The following is a 20,090-nucleotide window of genomic DNA, read 5'->3' as shown; positions in this document are numbered from 1 at the left end:
CTCCATTTTTGACTGTGATGTGACTTTATATGGCTCTATTCATGTTTATCCTGTTTGGTGTTGTTGAACATCTTGAATATGCACTTCTGTCTATTTCATCACATATTTTAAAGTTCAGGGCATTATATTCTTCTTCCCCATTCTTTTTGTAGCTCCAATTACACATATATTAAGCAACTTGATATTTTCTGCCAACCCCCTGAAGTCTGTTCACTTTTTCTAAAATTCTTTATTTACTAACATTTCCTCTTATCTCCAATTTGTTATTAAATCTATGCAAATTTTTACTTCAGATATTGTAGTTTTAGTTCTAGAATTTCCATGTGATTCCTCTTCATAATGTCTGTTGCTCTGCTTGTCTGTCCTTTTTTTCCATGTACTTAAGGGGGTTATTTTTCTTCATCGAGGATAGTAATGATAGCTACTTTAAAATTTTGTCTATAGTTCCAAAATTAAAGTTATCTTAGTGTTTGTGTCAGTTGATTTTCCTTTCTCCTGAAAATGTCCTCTATTTTCCTTGTTCTTTCAAGTGTTGGGTAATTTTGTACTTGTGTTCCAGACATTATGAATGTAATTTTTGGAAAGTCTGGATCCTGTCATTTTTCTCTGATGACAGTTGTTTCTTTTGTTTCATAAGGCAATTATTTGGTTGGATATGAACTGAAAAATGTGTTCTTTGGACAGCAGTTCTGAAATCAGTCCAGATCTTTTTTTTTTTTAAATAAACTTCTATTTTAAAAGAATTGTGCTGATGTATGAGGTCCACTCCTGGAGTTGGGGGAAAGGGCAAGTCACAGCACTAATTCTCATGGGGGCAGGCAGTGCAGCAAGAGAAGAATGGTTGCTCTGAATCTGACTCTACAATGTCTCCCAGGTCAGACCAGGTGAATAAAACAGGCTTGAAAGAAATAGAAGCACCCATGACGCCTTGCCTACCTCCTCCTTGTCCTCGCGATCATCTGAGCCCTGATTAGAAATAACATGAACATTGAGGGTGGATGCTTGGCACTATCATTTTTGGTTATTAGTGATGATGGTGTTTATTGATAAGACTGTAATGCACACTATTGACAAAGCTTATTGATAAGATGTTTATTTCTGGGTGCTCTAACAGTATCATCAAAGCAATGCATCCCCAAACTTTTAATAGGTAATTATATCTCAGTAAAAAGAGACCAACTAAATTCTTTACCAGGTCTCTTTGTTCCCAGAAAGTTTCTATCCACTAGGAAGAGCTGTAGAAATGGAAATGTCAGCTAATTTATTTAATAATTACCCTCCTCATCAAATCTGTCTAACTGCAACATGAAATATGGATACTGCTTTAATCAGCTCTCCCTCCTCTGGGTGAGAATGCTGGGGAACTAACTTTGGAGCACATGCTTGTTCTCTCCTAAGAGGGCAGGCTCTGCATGGACGACTTGACATTCCCCAAAGCTTCCATCGGCTCAGCAGATCTTTTCTAACAAGCATTTGAGGTTGCATACTTTATCCTCACTTATAGCAAAGGAAGCTAGGGGTCAAGACCAGCGGAGAACATGTCCTAAGGCATAAAATTATGCAGGTGGCACGACCAGGATTCAAGTGGCTCTTTTCTTCTTGGTTTGAAAGACATTTTGCTTTCTATGATGTTTAAAGAATGTGGGAATGCTTTTCTCCTCTCCTCTCTGTTGGGGACCATGGCTGGACTCAAGGACTAGTCAAGGCAGGCAGATTGCTTGTCTCGCCTGTGTCTGAAAAAGCTCACTGTCCATTATCCTACTGCTGTGAAACACTGGTTATCTTTTCTGTAGTGACATCTGATGATGTCCCCAGTCACTCATGCAAGTAAATATTTTAGTTGGCCAGATAACCTGCTATTGGTATATGTTCAATCAATCTATGCATTGGAAATTCATACTATTTACTTGTCCTGCTATTCAAAAATACTCATTTCCGCAGTGTTTATTAAGTTGAAACTAAGTTCAAAAGCTTTAATTTTTCTATTTGTAGGAGAAAAACAACTTGTGGATACAACGAATTTGAACAGTGGTACAGAGTTATCTAAAATGTTTTTCTTGCTTTTGGTTATCTTTGTAATTCTTGTCCTTAAGTTAGTGTTCCGTGATTTGAACCCTTGGAGAAACAGCATCAACTTAGGACCCCCTGGAATTTGTTCCCCTTGACTTTTTTAGCTTTTGTGAAGCTCCCAGCTCTCATGTCCCCCATGGTGTTCTGCTTTCTTTTTAAAATCGATTCACACTCCTGGAAAACCAAGTTTAGAGCTGGGTCCATGCCCTTCGTCCCCCGTAGCCCCTTGCTCATCTCCTATCTCATCTGATGAATTGGTTGTCTTATGCTTTCTGTTCTGAGGATGTTGTGGATAAGCCCTGAAGGCTTCTGGTGCCTTTTTACTTCTCCCCCTCCACTTTCCACCGTGTCACATCTACTTAAGAGTATATTAAAGCTCCTTTCCTTCTGTAATTGTTTGTTTTTCATGAATTTTCTTTATTTGGAACACATTTGTCAATTCCAGTCCTTATTTTTTTTCTAACTGCTTTCCATGCTGGTAAAATGTGTCAGGCTCTTGCTCCTGCGGTATCATCTCTGCCACCTGTTCCCATTTTGGTGTCATTTTTATGTCATCTTATAACCATTGTTCATTGTTGTTTGCTCTCAGCTCTGCACAAGAGCTTCTTTCTTAATCCCATTTTCTGCAGCTCACCTGTGTAGGGAATATCTGAATCATGTTATGATGTCTTTTAACTGTTGTTATTTGCCCTTTGTAATCACAAGGAAAAGGAACATGAACTTTCCTTCTGAGGATATATTAAGCAGTCTGTCACCGTAGAAATGGAATGGGGCTTAGAATTAAATGGAATTGACTTTGAATACTGATTCCATTATGAAGTAGCTGATGTCCTTAGAAGAGTGATTATAATTCTCTAGGCCTTCATTTACTGTTAAGTAAGGATAATAATACTGACTTTACCAGATCGCTGGGGAAGCTTAGAAATAGCATGTGCAGGATATGCTGCTGCTGCATAGGGCAGCCTCAACTATTATAGGCATTGTAATTATTATTAACTTATAGTTATTAGGTGGGCCATCTCACATTTGTATCGAGTCCCAACAAGTAGTAATGCTACATTGAGAGGAGATACAGCAGTAAATAAACTACAGTGCCTGTCCTTGAGGATTTTATAATCTTTTAAAGGAGGTGAAATCCATGCCAAAAAGAAATCTAAAACATTTGCAGATAGACATTATTTTAGAAGGTTATCAAGGGATAGTTGTAAACGCTAGAACCATTACTATCTCATGTAACATCCTCATTGGTTTATTTATATTTGGAAGATTGGAAACTGGGAGTCAAGAGCTCAATCAGCTTGTCCCGGGGGGTGGTGAGGGACCCACGGGACCGGTACTTGGTCCTCCCACCCCACTTGTTCCCTCTGGGCCACTCTGCTCCCAGGAGAGATGCCCAGGGGCCGGGAGGTGGATGGTAAACGCTGTGGAGGAGGCCCCGGTCTAACAGGGTGCAGTGAGTGTCCCCCTAGAGGAGGTCACGTGTGAGATGGGTCACAGAAGGGACAGGCATTGAGTGGACAGCGGGGAAGAGGGAGAGGCATGGAGAAGGCACACAGTCTTCTGCCCTGTGTCTTCTGGGATGAAGGGAGAACATGCTGGAACACAAGTTCGTGCCACACGATAGGGGCTTGGGTTTTTCTCCCAGCCAACAGTGTGAGACGTGACAGGATGGGGTGCAGTGCCGGGGTCAGAGATCCGTGTGCATGAGGCCGACTCTACTGAACGGCATGGACGTGGGAGGGAGGCGCGCCCGTCCCAACGCCAGCTGGGAGCCCATGGCAGGGATGGAGAGAAGCCTCACGCGAGCACGCGTGGAGCCCTGATGGAGGGGAGGGAAGGCAGGAGTGGACCCCCGAGGTGATGTGAGAGGGAGAGTGTGAGGGTGCGCGGACTGTCAGTGCTGGGCCTTGAGGGGAAGAGTGGTTCTAAGATGAGAAACAGCATTGCTGGTTTCAAGGAAAAGGTGAAAGAGCGTCTGCATGGAGCCTTCTGGCCCGGACCCCGAGCCCTAGGCTCTTGACACAGGCCGAGGGTCTTCACTCTGGTCCCTAAGTGGCTCGAAGTGTTTCCCAGTGCACACCCCGGGGCTGACCAGTGCCCTCGGTGTGAGTGAGGGGCCAGTGGGGAGCGGGTGCCTTCGGGCAAGCCATCCCGCAGCGGCGCTTGCTGATCTGGCGGCCGCTGTAGAGTCCAGTCCTGCAAGTGTCCGCCCGAGCCATTTCCTGGGAGAGGGTGAAGTGAGCACGTGAGATTGCCTGCGGGTCGCAGTCTAATACGGAAAGGGGAGCCCCACAAGGCAACCCCGTCTTTCTCTAAGTGCTTCTTCCGTGGCCTGATGCTTTGTTATGTGAAGGAGAACGTGCCCCGTTCACGCGGGGCGGGCGGGGTGGGCGGGCGCAGGGAGGTGGCTCGACCGTCCGTCCACGGCTCTGAGTGATGCTCTTTTTCCTTCCTCTCCATTCTCGTGGCCAGTGTTCGTCAGGTTTAACTCCAGCCATGGCTTCCCAGTGGAGGTCGATTGTGACACGAGCATCTTCCAGCTCAAGGAGGCGGTTGCTAAGCGACAGGGGGTTCCAGCTGACCAGTTGCGAGTGATTTTCGCCGGGAAGGAGCTCAGGGATGACTTGACGGTGCAGGTGAGTCTCCCTGGGTGGGTCATTCCTGGAGACGCCGCCCCCCCGGCTGCTGCTGCCAAGTTGACATTCATGCCTGAGATCTAATAGAATAAACAGTGCCTGGGGATTCCTTGAACTTTACTCCACACCGCGTCATTAATCCTGACCTTCTTAATTATGCATTAAAACAGCAAGCAGGAAGGATGGAAGAACAGCGAGAGGGGGGAGGGATGAGAGAGAGAGAGGAGAAGAGAGGGCGAGAAAGACAGAGAGGAGCGGAGAGAGGGCGCGCACAAACAGGCTTGGGGAACAAATGTTTGCTGACGCAGGCGCAGCGAGCCACAATTTCTGGGCCTGTTCAATTTCTACCTTACTTATTCCATTTGAATCTTAATGAAGGAGGATTCGAATAAATTGTTGGAATCAGGCCGCTCAGTCGCTGCGCCAGGAGGCGTCTGTAACCCAATTGTGAGCCCTGGAAGTTGGAGGGAAGGCTGCTGCCTGGGACTGGGGGTGGGGGGCAGGGGCTCAGGACCCCCCTCAAAGGGAAGGAAGCATTGAGTCCTGCCCCATCAGCATCGCAGCAGCCCCCCAGCTCCTGGCGAAGAAGGTCTGGACACAGGGAAGGTGCACTTTCCTCGTTCATTGCTCCAGGCCCCGGTGGGCGAGGGGATGTGTGAGCATCTGCTCCCCAAGCCCTCTGGGGCCACGCTTGTCCTAGCATGGGTCAAGGCCCTGGTCCTTCCCCCTGGGGGCTGCACTCTGTAGGACTCAGGGAGGGCAGGGTAGGCAGCTGGTGGGCCGTGCAGCCTGAGATGTCGGGGCCGGCTTGTGCCTGGGGAGTTGCTCTTTGTGAAAGTCATAAAGACGGACCGTGGGCGTGGCCGGCCCAGGTGATGCCCCAGGCCCAGCAGGCAGGCAGGCAGGACCCCTTTCCTGGCCAGCGCAGATTCATCGCGCCCCGACCTTGTGGCTCCACAGCTGTCCTGTCTGTTCTCGGTGATACTGCTTTGCGAGGTTTTCAGAGTTTGCAAGAGGCTGGATCTCCAGCGCCCCAGCCCCGCGCTGGCGGAGGCACAGCTGGCACTGAGGGCTGGGCTGTGGCGGTTGGTGTTTACAGGTGTTGGCAGGGAGGTGCCGGTGCGGAAGCGTTTGGATTTTTTTATATCAGCCAACCAGAAAAGCTTTCTTACTGTCCCAGCCAGTCTCGAAATCCAAGAATGTGTCCCTCACAAACAGGTGACTGAAAACAGCTCCTTGAACCAAAATATTTTGCGTTCCCAGAAGTGCTGATGCTCCAGGTTCTGAGGCTGACCCTTCCCAGCGCTCAGGCAGACAGTCCCCAGGCGCTCGGAGGACTGATGTCACCCGCCACAGATTTAGAGCCTTTGTTTAGACACCTCCCCGCCAAGTCCTGGGCTTCTCAGGGGGTCACAGAGAAAGAACACTCACCCCCAGTGCTTGTGGAGACTGCCAGGCACTGAGGGGTGAGCCGGGGGGTGTTAGTCTGAACCATAGGACTAGGTTAGAACTCGCGGGGACCCCTGTGGCTCCATGTAGTAGCTGTAGAATCATGGCAGACCTGCCCTAGGGCAGCTGCAAGGTTTCACATTACGAAGTTGGGAAGGTGGAGAACACATGTCCCGCTGGGGTCACCAGGAAAGGCTTCAGGGGATGACTTACTCTGGGGAGGGTTCAGAGCTGGGGAAGGAGCGGGTGTCTGGGCGAGAGTGTGGCAGCGTGTCTTCCAGGAGCCAGTGTGAGGTGGACAGTGGCCCGGAGGGAGCGGAACTGTCTCCGCTGACTGGGCGTTGAGGCTTCACGCGTAGGGGTCCAGAGCAGGTGTCGGGGAGCGAAGCCGAGTCCGAGGCGGGGTAGGCCGTGGGGAGGGTGAGCAACGCCTTTCAGGGAGAGGCACGGCCAGCACGCTCTGGCTGGACACGTCCAGCAGGAGCTGGGGGCTGGGGTGAGTGTGGGCGCTCGCTCTCTGTTTCCAGCCACCGACCCGGACCAGGCTGAGGTGATTGCTAAGGGGCCCGAGCAGGGCCTGGCATAGTGGGGAACCAGTGAAGGGGGCGTCCTCTGTCCAGATGACGCCCTTGACGGTGTTCTAGAAAAGGGGTTATGGTCAAGAAGCCCCCGTGCCAGGGAAAGATGGGGGAGCAACGAGGGAGAAATGAGCCTCTGGACTTGGTGGCAGGAATGGTGAGCGGTGAGGCGGGCGGTCAGGCTTCCTGTCCAGGATGGGGGTGGGGGGGCAGGAGCCAGCGGCGGGCGCAGCTCAGCTTGTCCTGGAGGAGAGAGACTGGGGGAGCTGCTGGGCCTCAGCAGGGCCACACAGTGTAGCCCCCACCCTCCCAGCCCTTGCCTGGGTGCAGGGATGACTTTTCTCCCATCTCAATCAGTGTGAAAACACACTCTGACATTCTGGATGTCTGTCAGTTAACACGGCAGCCACTGGCCACCAAACAACAGGGACACTCCTGGAGAAACGCACGGTGAGATGATTTCACTGTCGTGTGACTGTCGTGGTGAGGAGACACAAACCTGGAGGGGTCGCCTGCCACGCCCGGCGCTGGGGGGCCCAGCATGTGGGTGCCGTCTGCCGTGTGGCCATCCCGGCCCGGGCGTCGCTGCACACTCCTGGCGGGGTCTCATAAGCATTTTCCACGTTGTTGTCTAGTCTCGTTTCTAAACGCCCGGGTGATTCTCACTAGAGCGCTGTTCCAGCACAGCTCTGAGGTATTTAGGGAGTGTCTAGTTTTTAATATCAAGAAATAAGACAGAACAGTTCTTTAAAATGCGTGCTCCGTGCTTGGGGGAATGTGACTTCGCTGTGTTTTGGTTTGCTCTTGTGGGACGTAGTGATGATGCTAATGCCCATCTCACTGCTTCTGGGAGCTCTAAATTAGGTAACTCTGGTCACACTCTTGAAGCACTGCGCTCAGAAAGTACCATGTGCAGGTTAGCAGTGGTCAGCGCCATTGCACGCGCCAGGGGGCCATAACTTCAGCACTTGGGGCGGTAACTTCAGCATCAACCCACCTCCTTTCCATTGTGAGTTTGATATGTATATTTGCAATACATTAAGAATCCAGGGCAAGGATACTAGGGTACGTATTTTATCAGAGCAATATCTATCTATCTATCTATCTATCTATCTATCTATCTATCTATCTATCTATCTATCTATATTCTGTGTGTGGAGAATTTATACATTTTAGCAAAAAAAGACCTCTTACAGAGGTCAGAGCTTACAAGTAAATTCTTGGCCTTTTGTGTACACAGGTTTACTTATCTTAAGACTAGTAGAAATTTGAATTACAGTTTAAAGCTAGTTTGTAAAGACTTTAAAAATCCTCTAAACAAATTTGGTATAAATGGAAACCTATAGGTAAACAGTTCAGCAAACATTCATCATAGCGTGATTGCTGCTGAAAGAAATTTTCATAAAACAGATGTATGCCACACACTGTATATATTAGAAACAAATTGAAAGGGTTTTATGATTTTTCCTACTTCACAAACAATGCGTCATTGTATGTTTTTATTATCCTCCTTATACCTACAAGTATGCAATATAAAATATTAATCTTTGACATACTACTTACAATGGATTTGGTATTTTTCTTTGTAAAGAGTTCTTGTCGGCTGTTCCACAGAGGATTCAGAGCCCACTGTGAAGATGGGTCACCTTTGTCCATTAGATCTCCTCCTTCCTCCACCCTGCTTTCTGGTAGCTTCAGTTCTGCAGTCAAATTTCAAAGCTTTGTTTTGTCTCTTCACTCGCTTTGTTTTTTATGTTCCACATGAGTGAAATCATCCAGTACCTTTTTATCTTTCTCCCTCTGACTTATGCCATGCAGCGTAACCCCTCCAGTTCCATTCACGTTGTCAAAGATGGCAAGATTTCATCTTTTCTTAGATAACTGAGTAGCATTCTATTGTGTATCGTAAAACATATGCTGTGCTGTAAATCAGCGTTACACTACCTCCGTAAACATAAGGAAAAACTAAAGGTGGTCACCCATTCCAGTCACCCCAAGACTAACAAACTGCATGTCAAAAAGTTATAATAGAATTATACTAAGAAAATAAGTTCCAGTGGGATTTTATGTACCAAAAACTGGTGAATCTGGCAATTAAATTAACTGTTAAAATAAAAGGGACTCAAGGATTTACAGAAGATGTTGTTTGAACAGATTTTATTGTAGTCACAGAAGCTGTATTTTTATGTGTTTTTACATAAATAAAAATACAGGTGTATTATCATGTGCATGTAACATACATGTATAATAGATATGTGATGACTAGATAGCTGTTTATCTATTTTTTTAAAGATTTATTTACACTTACAAGAGCTGGGGCACAGGCCAGAGATGTGGGGGGAGTGAGAGGACTTACTAGAGACAGAGTGGGGAACAGAACAGGCAGACTGACTGAAATACACTGCTGAGGGGAGCAGCAGGGAGACAGCAGAGGTCTGCTCGCCATGTGGGTTGCTCGCTGGCTGGCCAGGGATTGAACTCTTGCTGCAGAGGCTGTGGATAGCTTCACAGTGTGGTGCTCAACCCCTTGCGTGACCAGGGAGGCCCCTAATACCTGTATATCTAGATAAGAGAAATACCCACACAGTTACAGAGGCTGACAAATGCCAAGAACTGCATTTGGCAAGCTTCGTCTGGTGTGTGTCTGAAGGCCTGCATCCCCAGAGTCATGGTATAGTTCCAGTCTGCAGGCTGGCAGGCTCGAGGCCGGGAATAGGGAACGTTTCAGTTCAAATCCAAGGCAGGAAAGTTCCAGTGTCCTGCTGTGGGGCAGGAGGGTCACCTCTTTGTTCGGGTCCTCATCTGATGGCGGGGATCCCCCACCCTAAGGCAGGCTTTCTGCTTCCCTGGTCTGCTGATACAAAGGTTCATCTCCTCCGGAAACAACATTCTCCTGGATTGATGTTTGCAGTTGTCTGGGAGCTCATGGTCCAGTCAAGTTGACACGTAACATTACCATCACAGCCCGGACATGAGAAGTCGGTTATATTTAATTACTGTTCTAGCAAACATTCTCTCTTTGCTCCCTTTGTAATAATGAATTGGATTCACAAAATAGAAAATAAGTAGGACTGTTTATTGCACTTCGGAATTCGTGTTTTATAAAAGGATCCACCCAAATGGATGTTCATAAATTCCTTTCAACAACTACGTAATTTTACGATGTTTCAAATGTACGTACACATTTAGAAACCATTGTCTCAGGCCATAGGTCAGCCTTGCGGTGAATATTAAGGGGCATCAGTTTATTACACCCATTCTTCTGAGTTTTATGACACGCCAAGACCTGAGTATGGGAGACTAGAGACATTTAGACTTTAATAACTCGGGTTGTAAACGTTAGGGAAAAATAAATGACCCCAGAGAGCCAGATTATTTAAGTGACTAAATCTTTAGTGATGCGCACAAGGTATGTCTCAATATTGGTGATTAGTGAAAAGCAGCTTTTGCCAATGAAATGAACTGTGTTCAATGACTAGAAAAATTCAAGTTGTCAACGGTAAGAAAATTTACCTCTTATTCTCAGAAACATTATAGAAAATCTCTATCATATCACTAATTGACTAAAAGATGAAGCTTTGAAAACTGCACAAAGACATCATGACTATCCTCTAACGTAATATCGTTTTACTAAATTCTTGAAAGTTGGGATTCCTTAATGCCCTTTTCATTTTCCCCCAACATTATCATTTCCCTTTTAATAAACTTAGGCTATATTTTCCTGATTGTATAGTTAATATGCTAGTTATAAAAATTCAAGTAACAAGGACAAGCATGCCAGTAGACCATGATGACTTTAACTTTGAATTTTTTTAAGAGGTAATGATTCTCTTTTATATAGTAATAAATATGCTCTCACTTAATAATCCTACATTTTTTCCTGTAATTCTATCAGATTGCCTTGTTTTTTACTGGAATTATGAACTCAAGTATAACTGAGGGCATTAAAAAAGTTAACTTTTGATATTTTTGGTACTTTTTTTTTTTTTTTTTTAAGAGGCATGTATTTTCATTTATTTATTTATTTATTTATTTGTTTGTTTATACATGCACTGGGTACAGTCAGAAGCGCGGGAGGGTGAGAGAATTCACCAGAGCCAGAGCGGGGAGCAGAGCAGGCAGAGGACCGAAGTACACTGCTGAGGGAGCAGCGGGCCGCAGGAGAGGTCTGCGCGCCATGTGGGACCCTCCTCTGGTGGCCGGGGAGCAGCCGGGGATCGAACCGGTGCCGCAGAGGCTGCAGGCAGCTTCGCAACCCAGCGCTCAACCGCTGCGCCACTGGGGAGGCCCTATTTTTGGTACTTTTTTAGATCATAGTGTAGAGATTTAGGAGTTGAGAAGCTGGCAACTTGTGTTTATGTAAGAGTTTCATTGTAAGCACTAGGAATTTTGCATTTAATTGCAAGTTTCATGGTGACATTTCATTTTAGGTGTACATAAGGCAGAATGTTCGTATTCTCTGATATTTTTATATACTCTTAGAACACGTTTAAAATTATTTAGTCACTTCCAATTTAATTGCCTTTTATCACCATGGGTGCTATGCTTTACAGTGTTAGCATAACATGTATTATGAGAAATTGCTAAGAAAAAGAAAGTGGACATTCATAGGAGCTACTTACTGTTGCCAAATAATAAAGGCTAACTAAGCGTCCCGGTGTGCCAAAGAGCTAGTAGGATGACTGTGTTTGCCAGAGTTTTCCCTCTCATGTTCATTTTCTTTCTTTCATAATGACAACAGACAATGCATCCATTCTAACTTATCATTCGGAGATGGGACACTTTTGAGAACAGAAGAGGGCTCTTTTAATAATTATTCTGGAATGAAAGGTGGTGCTGGCAGTGTGCTGGGCAGGTGGGCTCAGCAGTCACCGCAGATACTGAGTAGTGACTCCACATTAGAGTCTCAATTTCTTTTAAAAAGAAAGTATTTTTTTGATGCTTCCCTCCAGGGCCTTTGGGAAATGATTAGCTTAAGACCATCACCTTATTATGTATTTTTTTCATAATAGGAAGCTAATTGTCTCTTTAACTGATTTTAAAAATTTAAGATTATACTCTGATAGAACGTTTCAAACAATTGCATAGAATTCTCAGCTGCAAGAGTATATGTCCACAGGCTCGTTGGAGAAGCACTGTTAGAATACAACTAGTTTCTTTATACATTAATATGTTCTGTTTGTTATTGGCAAGGTTTTAAAAACTTTACAGAGCTAAAGGAAAATGACAAAAATATATGAACATCAAAGATGGTTGATCTGACAGAGGTTTCATTTCTGGGACAATGGAGTTGGCAGATTTGTGCTTATCCAGCCTAATGATTCCATAACATTGGACATTACTTGCAATACAAACATTTAAAGATTCTGAGAAGTGGTGAGAAGAAAACAGATGAGCTTGGGATTCAGGACCTAGGAGTTAATTCCTGGGGTTTTTATTTCAACAAATGTGTCCTACACTCAGAGCTGATAAGCTGGTCACCTAGTTAATAGCTTGTAGGCCTAGGGGGCATGATTTGTATTTATTTTCAAAGGCTTCGCCAAATGCTCCAAATAAAAATAAATAATTCTTGACAATTGTGTATTCTGGTTGAACCAATTGTCCACATTGATTTGAGAGTCACACACCATTGTTTTAGGAAAATAAATGAGCACCTCATGGCGCTGCTCTGGCCGTGTGGTTCCAGAAAACACTCACTTCAAATGCTGCCTTTTTATTGCTACAGGTTTATATAACAGAAGGAATTTAGGGAAGGAATGTTTTCATTTATAAATGAAATTTATTTAAAGTTCTTTTACTTTCTCTCTCATGTAAAGATAGAAAAAAAGCGAGAGTCTAGCTAAATCAAGCACATTGCCACGACTTTTTATTTGTATCTAAAGGAAGAATTCTGCAAAGGACACTATAAATGAACAATATGCTTTTATTTTCAATTGATTTGTTTTCTGATTGTAAAACAAAAGGAAGCCTGGTTGTATGCCCTTCCGCTAGGAGGAAGGGCTCCTGGTATATGAGAGAATTGGTGTGTAAATGAGAGCCCCCCTCACCCCAGGAGCAATACAAGCACTTTCTCCAAAGGGTTGACTTGTGAATGAAACTTGCTGGGGCCTCATTCAGCTAGGAAAATGTATACCCTCTCGAGCTCCTCCCACAGAAACCAGTGCGTTGTCACAGCAGCGAGAAGTAGCTCAGAGTGTCAGTCTAGAATCAGAGGGTGAGCCTGTCCAGAGTCTGCACGCTTCAGGGAGACCCTCATTTCATCTCTTTGCATCTGACTGTTTATTTGTGTCAGTCAGAAAGCATCTTTGAAATACTTACCTCTTTGCATAACTCAGAACCCTCAGAAATGTTATTTTTCAGTTGAAAGGAAGTCTTGACATCCTTGTGCCCCTGCAGACTTAGGCAGCATCTCTGAGGATTGCCATGGATAAATGCAGGCTTGAAGGGGGAAAAAATTGAGATTTTTTTTAGCTTATCAGAGGCTGACAATACACATTCCAGGTTAGTTTAATAGGCTGTCATCTCAGAGTTGGCACTGCCCTCATTGTGGTCATATGCAAGGTAGGCGTTGTGTGTGGGGTGGAGCTCCGGAGCACACCAGCATCGTGATGTAGGATGCATCTTATTAGAGTATGTAAGACCAAAAGCCTGTCTCAGGAAACCTGACAAATGAAAGAGGAAAGGTTACACACTGCAGTTGTGCTGTACTTCATTCGGCTTCTAGTTCCAAATATTCTGTCATCTGCTACTGAAATCAAATGCGATCATCCAATTAACCTGATTCTGTGGAAAATTTTATTGAATATTGTCATCTTCCTTAGAGAAGAGCTCCTGAAACAAAATGGGCATCTGTATCATTTACCCTGATGTCTCTCAACCAGAAGATTTTTCACCCAGATTCACCTCTCCCTTCTTTCCCCTTACCAAGTAATTGTTACCGGTCTGAGATTATTGTCAGAACAATTAAACATTTGCCAGACTCGCTCGTGTGTATTCTCCCTCATTTCCTGTCTGTGGTGGGCTTGAGCCACAGCTTAATTAATTATTTGACATTGGTAAATATTTACTCCACTATCTTTTATTTTCTTTAGGTGTGAATTAAATAGGAGATAAAGTTAGCTGTGTATAGTAGAAATGATTTATTTTAAATATAACTTCAGTAATAACCAGAAGACAAGAACAAACAAATCACACACACACACACAATTTTGTGGGAAATGGAGAGATTTACTTTCTATGTTGTGTTAACTTTTTTCCTCTAACCACTAGGTTTAATATTGATAAGACTACAATTCTCATTAAACAAGTTATTAGCAGAAGTTTAAATAAAATTATTATTGAATAGTGAATGTAGCCAACATACCCTAATTTTTGAAGAAGGTTTAAGAGATCCTTCTCAAGCATGTGCTTAAAACACCCACAGCCTCCCTAGTACGGCAACCAAAGCTCTGGAGTTCCTGATTTGTGGTGCAGACTCATGATGACCAGCCCAGTTCCCTGCAGTGCTCTAGTATCAAGTACTGGTGGATTTAAAAAGTTGTTGTAACTGTTTGTGATTGCTTATCTAGATATAGACAAGAACCTACTTATTTGAGGTGTGGGGGCCTGGGGGAGAAGTTACTATTTTTGTGGGTGCATGTGTGTGTGTAATCTGCATTCGTTTGAGGGTTTTCTTCTGTGCCTGGATTTTGTTTTCCACTACACGTCTCCTCTCCTGCGTTGGGTCTCGTCAGTTTGCACCAAGGTGACCCTCCTATATGACTTAATATGTGGATAATTATGGCCCAGGTCCCTGCTCTTAAATTAGTCAAACATCCTGCCAGTAGAGGCAGAAGTGGAGAGTGTGGGAACTCACTGATATTTGTGTTTTGGAGTATTTCACCAACTATTTTTCCAATGTGTTGGCTTTTGAAGGCTCAACACAGTTTTTGCCAAGGATGTTCTCTGTTCATTTTTATATTCATAAGTATTTCAGAGGCAATTGAATCTGTGTTTGCATTCCATTTATTCATAATTCATCAAAACATTGTTCTGAAGGAAAAGGAAATAAAAGCCAAGGCTTCACTAGATATTTCTAAATCTTTGAAAACGTGGACACTCAGACTTCAGAACCTGCCCAAGTAGAGGCCTCCTGCTCCTTCAGTTTACCTGTTGTGCCCCTCAGTCAGTTCTTCTCATGTTGAACAGCATCGGGCTCCAGGCTGTTCTTTTAGAAGCCTGAACACCTTTTATATGATTTGGATACCCTGGGGCTGTATGATGTTGTCTCACATGTTCCTATATCATCATATGTAACAGGGAAGTGAAACCTCCCAGCATATCATCTGCTAGGTGAAATCATTTTGTTGGAATTCTACTTGACTTTCCAAGGCATGATAACAAGGAAGTGGATGTGAGTCACACTGTCCTCAGTCTCTCTGGGAAAGTCAAGTCATTTCATCCATTCACTTTCTTGTGTAGATGCAGATAACGAGAATGTCTGTATTTGAGGAGGGTTGTCTCAAGTATTACATGGAATTACCCCTAAATGTTAACAAATGTTGTTTGTTCACAAATGGTAAACAAATTATTAATTAGTTTCATGACTAGTACACACTCAAAAAGAAAAATCTTTCTTTCGGATGTGTAAGAGAGTCATCCTAGAATTTCTTTTGTTTTAAAGCACTCCGAAACAACAAAGTGGCCCAAGCCAAGTGTCCTATTCCACACTCAGGCTATCTTCAGAGTGTTGTTGCCTGTCTCATTTGTAGAGTTCCTTTGAATGAAGTCTTACAATAATTCGTTGTCTTAGAAAAAGTGTTTATCTTATTCTAAAAGGGTTTGCCTTTCTCTTTAACATGCTGGGTATGTCTGCAAGCACCATGTTTGGGGAGCAACTTTTGAAGAGCACTCACTGTTCAAAATCTGTTTAGTGAGGGTCACACATCAATTCGAGATCATTCCTTTGAGTCTGTGAGTCACTCAGATGTAAAATAGGGGTAAGAAGATTAGGAGGCACTCTGGAGAGAAAATGCATTATGTGGCCTACTTAAATGATTCATTTTTTTGCCTTTGTAATTTATAAGCAGAATGGGAATGCTAAATTTGCATAATCTACCATTTTGTAGTCCATTTAAAGTTAGTGGTATGGTTCTTCCTCTGTGGATTAAATTAGTAATGTTTTGTGTTCATATTTGTTTGTCTTCAGTGCTTCGAAAGGGATGGTTTCTTGTATGTCAACCCTCATATATTGCTTATGTCACAGGTTATGTATAATTGTTGAATTAAACTCTATCCTTTTTCTTAAGTCCGTTCCTTTAAAAAATTATATACATATATATGCATATGTATAACTTTTTATCAGTTAGTCTGTCATATTCACTGATAAACCATTTTAAAAATAATTTTGTTCTATTACCTTATAATTGGGTAGATGAGCTATCAAAGAGGCTCAGTTATAGTGAAAGGGAAACTATTCTATGATTCATTTCAATTTATTAAAACTATAACATTGAAATTAAAAAACAATAATTTGAACATTTAGAAGACAATATTGAGGAATAATAATTTTCGAAAATAGCAGTACATTCGCTAAATACTACTAAGGCTTGTTTTGATTAGAAAACATACTGTGGGTTTTATATTATGAATTTGAAAAATTCAAAACCATGGATGACAGTCTTCTAGAACTGATATTTGACTTAGTATTTTAACTCCAACCTTAGGGGGGAGGGTGTTGCAGTGGGCTCTCTCCTGTTCAAACTTATTGAATGTTTCATTTTTTTTTTAAAGATTTGTTTATTTATTTATACAAGCACTGGGTACAGTCAAAGCGCGGGAGGGTGAGAGAATTCACCAGAAGCCAGAGTGTGGAGCAGAGCAGGCAGAAGGACCGAAGTACACTGCTGAGGGGAGCAGCGGGCAGCCGGAGGGGTCTGTGCGCCATGTGGGACCCTCCTCCGGTGGCCGGGGAGCAGCCGGGGATCGAACCAGTGCCGCAGAGGCCGTGGGCAGCTTCGTAACCCAGCACTCAACCACTGTGCCACCGGGGAGGCCTGAATGTTTCATTTTTTTGAATTACTTTTTTGTTGATGTATCACATTCTGGCCTCCATTAAATTTATATGTGCATTTGCGATTTCTTCTCTGCTCACATTTCTCCTCTATGGCATTCTCAGTTCATGTTCCACAAGGCAGCCTACTCCATTCTTCAGCAGATCTGGTGGGGTTAGTGACAGTGGGCGACCGAAGTGATTCTCTATAATAAAGAGAAGTGAGTGTAGCTCTGGAGTTTCTATGGTGTAAATCCTCCCACCTGAGTCTTTTCCACATGCTGCCATGATGCTGCTGAATGCAGAGTTGGGGAAAGATGTTCATTCATTCTTGGTTGGGAGGAGTTGGCCTGGGCTGGGCAAGACAGCTCTGGAGTTCCTTCTCTTGTCTGTACTTCCAACTTTGAATATGTTCTGTCCTTTTAAATCATAAAGAAGCCCAAAACTGTGTTCACAAGATCTTTTTTTTAGAGATAATTGTTAATGCCCTTAAGTCTCCTCCTTTGCTAGCACCCATTTCTCTTGCTTCCATGCTCGGACAGGCTGCACTCGGGCACTTCTAAAGAGTGCAGAAAGCTCCGGCTCCTGACCCTGGTCTGCCTCGTACTGGAACTGCTGCATGGCTCTGGCATTATTAGACTTTTAGGGTGGCCTGATATTATTTTTCTTAGAATCAATGATATGGCTTGTAATATAGTCCCACACACCATTTAAACCCTTAGCTTTTCTTCACAAGGGCTCTATTCAAGCCCGCTTTTTCATTCTGTATTTTTGACTGAGTTTTTAAGTATCTACTCATTCAGCATTCTTTTGTAAAAACTCCCGTGATAAATTTCAGATAATCATAAGTGCTTGACATTAAAAGAATGGGCTTAAGACTGATGACACTGCCTTATATTGAGGAAATCTGGGAAAAGCTTCTCTTGGGTGATGTAAAGGATCCAGCCCTAGAAACAGCATTCCAGAGAGAGAATAATTAATGCAAAGGACCTGGAGTGTGACCTTGGAGAGCATATTTGGGAGTCTTAAAGAAGGTAGATGTGGCTGGGACTTGGAGGAAACAAGGAAACTAATTAAGAGGCCATGTGGTTGCTGTGAGGAAAGGTGATGGGGCTAGACCACAGTGTTAGATGTTCAACCAGAGGGAAACATGGAGGTTTGCGCTGTCTTAGCGGTTGTGTCTTAGCGGAAGTTCAGAAATTGCCAATGAACTACCTGAGGATGTGAGAGAAAGAAGATTTAAATACCACACAGATGTTTAGCTTGAGCGCACGCAGTGTTGATGAACCAGGGACAGGAAGAGTGAGCACAAGGAGGTTTCAAATAAATGTTAAATGGAGCTAACCAGTAGGCAGTTTGTTTCTGAGTTTCTACTGTTGAGAGTAGAGAATAGACTGAAAGATGAATCTGATACACACACTTGGGCACTCAGTGCCAGCAAATAGAGCCTACTAAGACATTCTCCAATCGAAGTGGATTTGAGAACATGCGCCACGCTCAGTCAAGAGAGGTTAATTGTGGAATTTAACTAGAGAACTGTAATACAAAGACATGGAAATTGTGTTAGTGATTTTGAATTTGATTAGTGTGCTTGTCCTTTTGCAATGCCTGACATTAGCAATCTTGATTTCCTGTGCAAGTCAAATTTTCATTAAAAGTCAAAGATGAATGAATGGCTCTATATAGAAAGCACTGCATAAAATTCAGAGGGGGGTATATATTTGTAATTGCAAAATACTACAGGAATGCAAAAGTTTATGGAGTAAGGAAAAAATGAAATCCCTGAAGGTGCTGCTCTCATCTTCTTCCCTCCCAACAGAGGTGACTGTTAGCCTAAATGTGGAATTTGTCGTCATCATCCAAGTTTTTGAATATATACATATAAACATATATAACTTATTACATTGATAACATATATAGCTACAAATTCATAATTAACATGCATACTAGTAATATACCTGTTTTAAATTTTAAATAAATGATCATGTATATCACCTTTCTTGTGTAGCTCAGCTTTTATATTGCAGCACTGTTTTGAGATTACTCCATCTTGGTGTGTACAGCAGTAGATCATCCGTGTTCACTTATGGGTAACATCATCCGTGTGAACATATAACCACCCGGCTACTCTCTTGCTACTGAGAAATTGAGTTGTTTCTAATGTTTTGTGGCACATTCAATGCTGCATGGGATATTCTTTTATAAGTCTCCTTGTGCACGAGTTCAAGAGTGTCTCTTGATCAATTCCTAGGGGTGAAGTTTCTGGATGGACAAGTGACGTGCATCTCCGACGTTAGCACATGTTGAATAATCCCTCTGTTAGACGATTGTAGCAAGTTGGACTCCCAACAGCCATGGTGGAGATTGACAGTCACTCATGTCCCACTTAACATTTTAGTACTTTCAGACGTTTATATTTTGAGTCTGATTGCTGTAAAGTTTTGCATCAGCAGAGATACCACTTGCATTTCCCTGATGAACAATTGAATGTTTCACCTACTGACCCTGTGTGATTCCATTATGTGTACTTAAGCCAGCTTTTCTGGTGGAACTGTTGTGTTTTTTCAAGGTGAATTATTTTAATACATAGTGAAAATTAATGGTCTTTGTTTCATGTAAATTAGAAATAATTTAGCAGCCCCTAGTTTGTCGTTTAACTTTGTTGTTATTATTGGATGTTAACATTTTCCATTTTAAAGTAGAAAGCTTAATCTATCTTATTTTAATAATTTATGCTTTCTGTGTCTAATTTAATAAATCTTACCTATGGTGTAACCGTGAATTTTTCTTTATTTCAATATGCTTTAAAGCTTTGGTTTTCAAATATAGGTCATTAATAACTGGAATTTAACTTTGTATATGTTGTATGAGAATGCTGTACTTTTATTTCCCACAGGGATAAACTATTGCCCATTTCTATTTACTGAACAGTGATGTCAAATGATATCATATTTGCCATGTATCTACTTTCCATGTAGACCTGGGTACCTGGGCCTTCTAGTATGTCCTGTTTGTCTTATTGCCCCTGAATCCTTACTACATTCGTTGCCATAGTTTTATAAGTATCGACCACTGACTGGGTGTGTCAGGCCAGCCTGTGGTTCTTCAGGAGGATCTTATCTGGTTTTGCAAATTATGTGAATGAAAACTCTAGATTAAAATTTATTTTCTAGTAATTCTTTGAAGACACAGAATTTAAGTTATATTTTTGCTACTGGTAAGAATGCTCAGTCCAGTTATAGGTCTTTGTGGGTAATCTGTTTCTCTCTTGCTGATTTAAAAGTCTTTTGTTTTTGATGGTGGGAACCCTATGTCTAATTCTGCCTG

The 20,090-nt window shown here is 43.1% G+C and overlaps 1 protein-coding gene across 3 annotated transcripts in view; it reads left to right on the top strand.

Moving 5' to 3' along the window:
• PRKN (parkin RBR E3 ubiquitin protein ligase) overlaps positions 1-20,090 on the top strand; it is a 1,086,879-nt gene that overhangs the window by 274,180 nt on the left and 792,609 nt on the right. For 2 of the 3 annotated variants that reach the window (XM_054697960.1, XM_054697959.1), the window contains exon 2: positions 4,543-4,706. In XM_054697960.1, coding sequence (XP_054553935.1) covers positions 4,543-4,706 — 164 coding nt within the window. Of the gene's footprint in view, positions 1-4,542; positions 4,707-20,090 lie in introns of those variants that run through there. The other variant, XM_037520693.2, reaches the window with a different exon arrangement.

The sequence above is a fragment of the Talpa occidentalis genome, unplaced genomic scaffold (genome assembly GCF_014898055.3).
Source record: "Talpa occidentalis isolate TD23 unplaced genomic scaffold, MPIMG_talOcc4v2.1 talOcc4.2, whole genome shotgun sequence".
Lineage (NCBI taxonomy): Eukaryota > Metazoa > Chordata > Mammalia > Eulipotyphla > Talpidae > Talpa > Talpa occidentalis.
This window is presented reverse-complemented; position numbering and strand designations above follow the sequence as displayed.